This window comes from Olea europaea, unplaced genomic scaffold, assembly GCF_002742605.1.
Source record: "Olea europaea var. sylvestris unplaced genomic scaffold, O_europaea_v1 scaffold231, whole genome shotgun sequence".
Classification (NCBI taxonomy): Eukaryota; Viridiplantae; Streptophyta; class Magnoliopsida; order Lamiales; family Oleaceae; genus Olea; species Olea europaea.
Window position 1 is genome coordinate 197,581 of NW_019241194.1, and position 6,598 is coordinate 204,178.

The following is a 6,598-nucleotide window of genomic DNA, read 5'->3' on the forward strand; positions in this document are numbered from 1 at the left end:
AATATTATGTCTGAAATCATATGTCATTTTAGACATTTAATATGTCGAGAACAACGTTTGAAATATTGAAAACATTTAATATTGTGATTTCAGATATGTACTTTTGAAATATAAACTAATTCAAATATCGGAAACGACATTTAAAATGTCGAGAACATCACTTAGGATACTTTCGTCCAAATAATTGTAAAAATGGACATTGAAAAATTTTAAACATTTTTACAAATGACTATATCAAAATGGATATTTTTTATTTTTGTAATTTCATCGTCAAAATAAAAGTGATTAACGTGAGCATTGCTCAAATTGGCTTTGAGTGGACTCTCATGAACCCTAAACGTTCTGTCGCTGTCTTGCTGAAGAAACAATTCACAATGTATCGGGGAAAAGCACCTAATCAATTTATTTATTTACTTAATTCCAGCCCGAAGCTTTAATCATCATTAGATTCGAATTTTTGCTGGGTTTTTGTGTTTCTTGAATAAGCCATGGTGACGGCTGGTGCTGCCCTTGTTCATGTGATGAAAAAGCTCTACTACGAAGGGAATAGAAAATAAAAGAGACAGCTTTAGCTTATAATCAAGGCAAAACTTCTCGTACTGGTTGCTTCTATTTTACTGTAATCAAGAAAGATCATCCTAATGCAGCCGCTTCTTCTTCTTCAATCGCGCAAATAGAGTACTGTTATATTTAGAATGATTTTGCCTATCTGCCAAATATATGCATATATCTGTGTTTAGCTTTGTAGATTCATCTCTGTGAACTTGCATTGATTATCACTTTTTTGTGTAGAAGAACGACCTATTGGAGTTTCAATTGGTACTGGGTTTTTTAATTTTGCGCCGACCTGATTGTTGGCAATTGAAGTTCAGTTACCTACTGCTGGTGGGGTGAAATTTTGGTGAAGGCATTCAACTGTCAAAAATTTCTTTCTACCTGTAGCTCCATGTCAGCTGCCTGGCTGATTCGGAAAACTTCTATCCCAGCCAAAGCCAGTGCCGCTGGCAGTTTCATGTACATTAAGACCATGGCATCTGTCTCTAACCCAGGAAACAATTCCGGAAGTGGCAGAGGTTTATCCAACGACGATTATTTCACTACCATAAACCACATATCTAACGTAGTTCGCCGAGATATCTACATGGAGCGAACACTCAATAAAATGCGGATCACTAGCTTTGTCAATTCTGAGCTAGTGTACCGTGTCCTTCGAAGCTGCTGCCACTCTGGTATTGAATCCTTCCGATTCTTTAATTGGGTCCGCACCAATCAGCCTCACTATGATCCCACCACCCTTGAGTTTGAAGAGCTCCTTAATACCCTCGCTCGCAATTGCCACTGGGAAACCATGTGGAAGGTTGCCCACCAGATGAAAACCCTCAACCTCCCTATCTCACCTTCTGTCGTGTCTTTCATCATTGAACAGTATGGAAAGAATGGCCATATTGACCAGGCCGTAGAGCTCTTCAATCGCCTAAAAAACTTCAGTTGTCCTCAAACAATTGAGATATACAACTCTTTGCTTTATGCTTTATGTGAGATAAAAAATTTCCAAGGTGCCTATGCGTTGATTCGGAGAATGATCCGAAAAGGTGTTGTTCCTGATAAGAGGACTTACTCGATTCTTGTAAATGCATGGTGTTCTGTGGGAAAGATGAAAGAGGCCCAGGAGTTCCTGGAGGAGATGAATCATAAGGGCTTTAATCCCCCTGTGCGTGGCCGTGACCTTTTGATTGATGGTTTGATAAATGCAGGTTATCTTGAATCTGCGAAAGGATTGGTGAGAAAAATGACCAAAGAAGGGTTTGTGCCAGATGTTGGCACGTTTAATTGTTTAGTGGAAGCTGTGTGCAGATCTGGGGGGGTTGACTTTTGCATCAATCTTTTTAATGATGTTTCCCAACTGGGATTTTGTCCTGACACAGAGACATATAAGATTATGATAAGTGTTGCGTCAAAAATTGGAAGAGTTGACGAGGCTTTTAGGATTCTTCACAGATCCATTGAGGAGGGGCACCAACCGTTTCCCAGTTTATACGCTCCTATCCTGAAAGCTCTATGTCGAAGGGGACAGTTTAATGATGCATTTAGCTTTTTTGTAGACATGAAGGTGAAGGGGCATCCACCAAATAGACCAGTTTATACAATGCTGATAAAGATGTGTGGACGTGGAGGTAGATTTGTTGAAGCTGCCAATTATTTGGTGGAGATGACAGAGTTAAATTTATTGCCCATGTCACAGAGTTTTGACATGGTTACTGATGGGTTAAAAAACTGCGGTAAACATGATTTGGCTAAAAGGATAGAGCAGTTAGAAATATCTATTAGGGGTACTTGAATCTATATACTTTCTGTTCTACAGCCTGAAAACTTGCATGGTGAAGAGAGATGAACAATTTCTATGAGTAATTAGACTCATTTTACGGGAATGTGAATTCATATATACTTATTGTCAATACGTTTTACTTACACACACTTCTGAAGAGTACTGCAAATGTTTGTATATTCATCATAAAACATTGTTTGCGATAAGCTTTTTGGATTTTTATTTACTTTCTGATTTCTATCCTTCTGGATAATTTTAATGTTACTGTCATTTTTTCTTGACTTGAAGCTTCTTTTTTCTTGCGTCTTTTTATGTGAACTAGCCTACTTATGAGACCGAATAAAGACACCTATCTGGCAAATTAGAGGATCAATTAAATGAGTTTGATTTTATTCAGGGGATATTCTGAATCATCTCTATGGCTGGATACATCTACGTGAATACCATTTACAAGTTATAAATTGCCATCTCTATGACATTAGTCATATGCTCGCCAAAAGTTTGAAATAGTTGGCTGTCTTTCAATGTTGAACTATGGATTTTCCTTTACTAGGATAATGTTTGATAAACACCAATGGATATGAAGTTTATTTGTGGAATGTGCACTCTAGACTCTGTAGTTGCTTGAATTTGGCTGACGCTTTATTCTCTGCAAGATCACTATCCACTTATGAATGTATATTTGTGAAATCTAGCATAATCTTCGTTTGCTGAAGTTACTTCTTGCAGACTGCAATGAATTTGTACCTTAGACTTGTATCTCTTCTCTCACTTAAGGGCTATAATTTCAAGATGCTCAAACTTGCACGAGAATCTTTGATAAATGAATTGAAGTACAAAATAGACTAATGAATGAAGTAGTCCATTTGATCGTCCCCTTAGGAAAGTTTCTCTTGCATTGTGGGGAAAATTAAAAAAAAAAAAAAAAAAAAAAAAAAAAAAAAACCGATATCATAATTGTCCTCACACCACTTTTTATTCCCTTTCTATATAAGTTAATCTGTTATTCCAACTCATCACATGCACTTCTCGCATGTCACTGTTCATAGACTGCGGTAGCTTGAAAAATAAAAAGCTCAATTGTTGAAATTAAATCGAGTTCTCATTCTTAGATTTAGTCAGCAGTATCCAAGCTTGACTGGCTTGTTCAATTGATGATACATGCCTCTTCATTCAGCTTCTTCAAGATGTAACGGTCAAAATTGCATGAACTCCTCATAAGAGAGGAAAGATCATGGCCTGCCTGAGTTATGAAGATGCAAGATTGACCCTGGGAGCATGGGTTATATAAAGCCTAAGGTATGAGTTTTACTTGAAGCTTAAGCTTGCACACTTACAGATCCTATGTATTTCCATTGAATAATCATTATTATGGTGATTATGTGGCTCATGATGTATTTTGCCCTTTTTTAGTTCTCTGCTGGACACAAGGCAAAATGAATGTTAAGAATCTTCATTTCTATATTTTAAAAGTTCTTGATCGATGATATATTGAATATGCTGTCGTATCTCTTGACTTGTGTTTTAGTTCATTTCTATCTTTATCGAGAAGTACTCTATACTTTTAAAACATAGAGCCTGTTTGAGCTCCATTTTTGCCCAAAATTCATTTTGGAATAGCATTTTGATGAAGAATGTATGGTTAAAAAACAAGGAGAAGTTTTGGGTTTGCGTGTAATACTATTTTATTGGAGAATGTGTGGAGGAAAATAAAAGAGAGAAAAATGTGTTTTGAAAATAATAGGGACCAAACAAAGGCATAGTCATTTTTTATATCAAATGGACAGAATACAATTTCTGGTTTTAATTCTTCTGATAATGCATTGATTCTTCATATAATACATCTTAACCTATGCTCCTGTTTTATTCTAAAAGAATCATGCTTAGCATACGTACTAACTTTTTTATCTTCCCCTCTGTAAGTCTTTACTGAAAAACTAATTAATGTATTGTAGACCTTATTGTTGATAAGACTGCATTAATTCTTTATTGGTTGAAATTTAGCTTCTTCTGGTATTAATGGCCGAAGTAGTTTTATTTTCAGAAATTAAAGAATGAGCACTATTGGCCTACTGTTTTAGCTTATTTTGTGTTTGGATATGGATTTAGCTTGTTTATGATAGTCAGCGTATTTTTTTCTATCTAGAATCATAGCTTTGATGGATTTTTAGTACGGAACTTGTTGGAAACTTACGAATTGATCACCTGCTCCTTGTCTCATTGTGTATAGGAAACAGGCATTTTGCATTGTCAACAAAGAAATGGTAAATTTATTTGATCCATCATTTGATCTTTTGAGCCATCTGTAAATTTTATTTTCAGATTGTTACTCTCTGGTATAGAGCTCTTGAGGTTCTTCTGGGATCTACTCTTTACTCTTACTCCCCAGCTGTTGATATGTGGTCTGTTGGCTGTGTTTTTGGTGAGTACACGACTCTACCTAAACAATGTATGTATATTGTGCAATTCAGCTATCTGTATCATATTCACCGTTTTTATTTTTGACTTACATGTTCTGCATAAGTATATAAATCTCATTCTTTGAGATTTTTTCTCAAGTTGCATTCTAATTATAAGCATAGCTTTCTGTGGTGCTCTTATTCATTATTAAAGGTGTCGTTGATGACAGAACGCTGCTTTAATAAACTGATTCATACACCAGTTAAGAGTGGGGAACAAGAACAGAATATCTGTGACACAATGAAGTAATTTAAAATTGATCCTATTCGTAGCTCTTTAAATCTAGAATCTCGTTTTTGTATATTAGGAACGGGAACGAGAGTAAAAACTCTGATAGGATCTAAAATTAAAGTTTTAGCTACTGAACCACCGATTCTGTATCAAGTAACAACAAAGGGATAAGATAAATATTTGGGGAGTCAAATAGGCTTTTTGGGAAAGGAGGACTTGAACTTGAACCTAAACTAATTTTAAGTTGATGACTTTTCCTTTTACTATAAATTTCATTGATGCCGGTATTGACATATAGAATAGGACTATAATTATTCCACATGTAAAAAAAAAAAACAATTGATACATAACATACATGTATGAAGCAGTTGATTAAAAAGGAGTTATAGTAAGTAGGAAGATCTATTTTATATTTATATTTTGCATGTAAGGCTTCTCTTTAGAAAGATTTTGCCTTAGGCAAAGGCTGAAGAGCTTCACTGGTACGACGTAGGTACATTTGTATTTCTGTATTTTTTTTTTTTTTTTTTAATACAATTAGCTACAAGGTTTGCTACAACTTTTTCCTATCGTGCGTACCATTACTGAGGCTTTTGCCTCTGTTTAAATAAATTATGATAGAAGCTAATCTTGGTTGGTTAACCCGAATAGTCAGCAATGGTCCACCAGTATGATTGTCCTAATAATGATCCTGCGCGTTTTTCATTTTTCCTTTGTATCTCACTATGAATTAAAAACTTCACGAATTAAAAACCCAATACTGCAGAAGAAATTACATGAAGCATGCCACATGCAAAGTACAGAAAGGTGTCTAAAAACCAACCCCTGCCCCAGCCCAGGACCTCAAGCCCTTTAACGGTAGAATCTGCATGTTTATGTACTAGAAACAGCTATCTTCTTCTGCTAGAAACTACAGCTGCACATCAGCTGTAGTTTAGTTTTTCTTTTTTATATTTTTCGGAGCAGTCATATGATAACTGCGGCCCTGAATCACGTAGTAGTTATAAATTGTTTTCTGGCTTTCAACCTGTTTTACACCTCCCCCATTTCTGCTTGTCTCTGAATGACTGTATAAGTGCCTTTTGCAGCTGTGCATGGGTTAGAAGGCAAGCTTTATTTATTGGAGATTCTGAGTTTCAAAAAGTGATCCATATTTTAAGGTATATTTTATTCTACTGCGCAAGTAGTAATCGATACTTTAAATATTCCCTTTTATGATTATTCTCTGAATCACTATGTAATATGTTTCCATGCTGAGTATTTCTTTTTACTTCTATGGTGTGTTCATTGTGGTGGATTCGAAAGGGGAAAAAAAGAAGAAGTTAAAAAGTTCTCCTTTTTGTATTGTCTAGTCCAGTCAGTACTATATACCAATCATGTCCCAAATGTGAGAAAGTCTCCAAATATATTTAACTTATTAGAAAAAGATCGAGGGGATGAATTGGTAAACAAGACTAAGAGTAGGATCAAAAGTAATTTGTGCTAGTGAGTATGGGATCTTCTTCCACCAAGTCTCAAGTGAGAGTTTGTAGGCTTCCATATCTATTGTTTTTTTTTTTTTTTTTTTTTTTTAGCCCTAAA

General features: G+C 35.4%; 1 protein-coding gene across 6 annotated transcripts in view; it reads left to right on the plus strand.

Moving 5' to 3' along the window:
- The first annotated feature begins 284 nt into the window (after nt 1-284).
- Nucleotides 285-6,598, plus strand: part of LOC111381467 (pentatricopeptide repeat-containing protein At5g18390, mitochondrial) — an 8,803-nt gene continuing 2,489 nt past the window's right edge. For 4 of the 6 annotated variants that reach the window (XM_023005254.1, XM_023005253.1, XM_023005255.1 and 1 more), the window contains exons 1-3: nt 285-3,625; nt 4,649-4,748; nt 6,106-6,177. In XM_023005254.1, the coding sequence (XP_022861022.1) occupies nt 947-2,338 (1,392 nt within the window). In that variant the 5' untranslated portion in view covers nt 285-946 and the 3' untranslated portion in view covers nt 2,339-3,625; nt 4,649-4,748; nt 6,106-6,177. The remainder of the gene's footprint in view (nt 3,626-4,648; nt 4,749-6,105; nt 6,178-6,598) is intronic. The other 2 variants (XR_002700346.1, XM_023005252.1) reach the window with 2 other exon arrangements.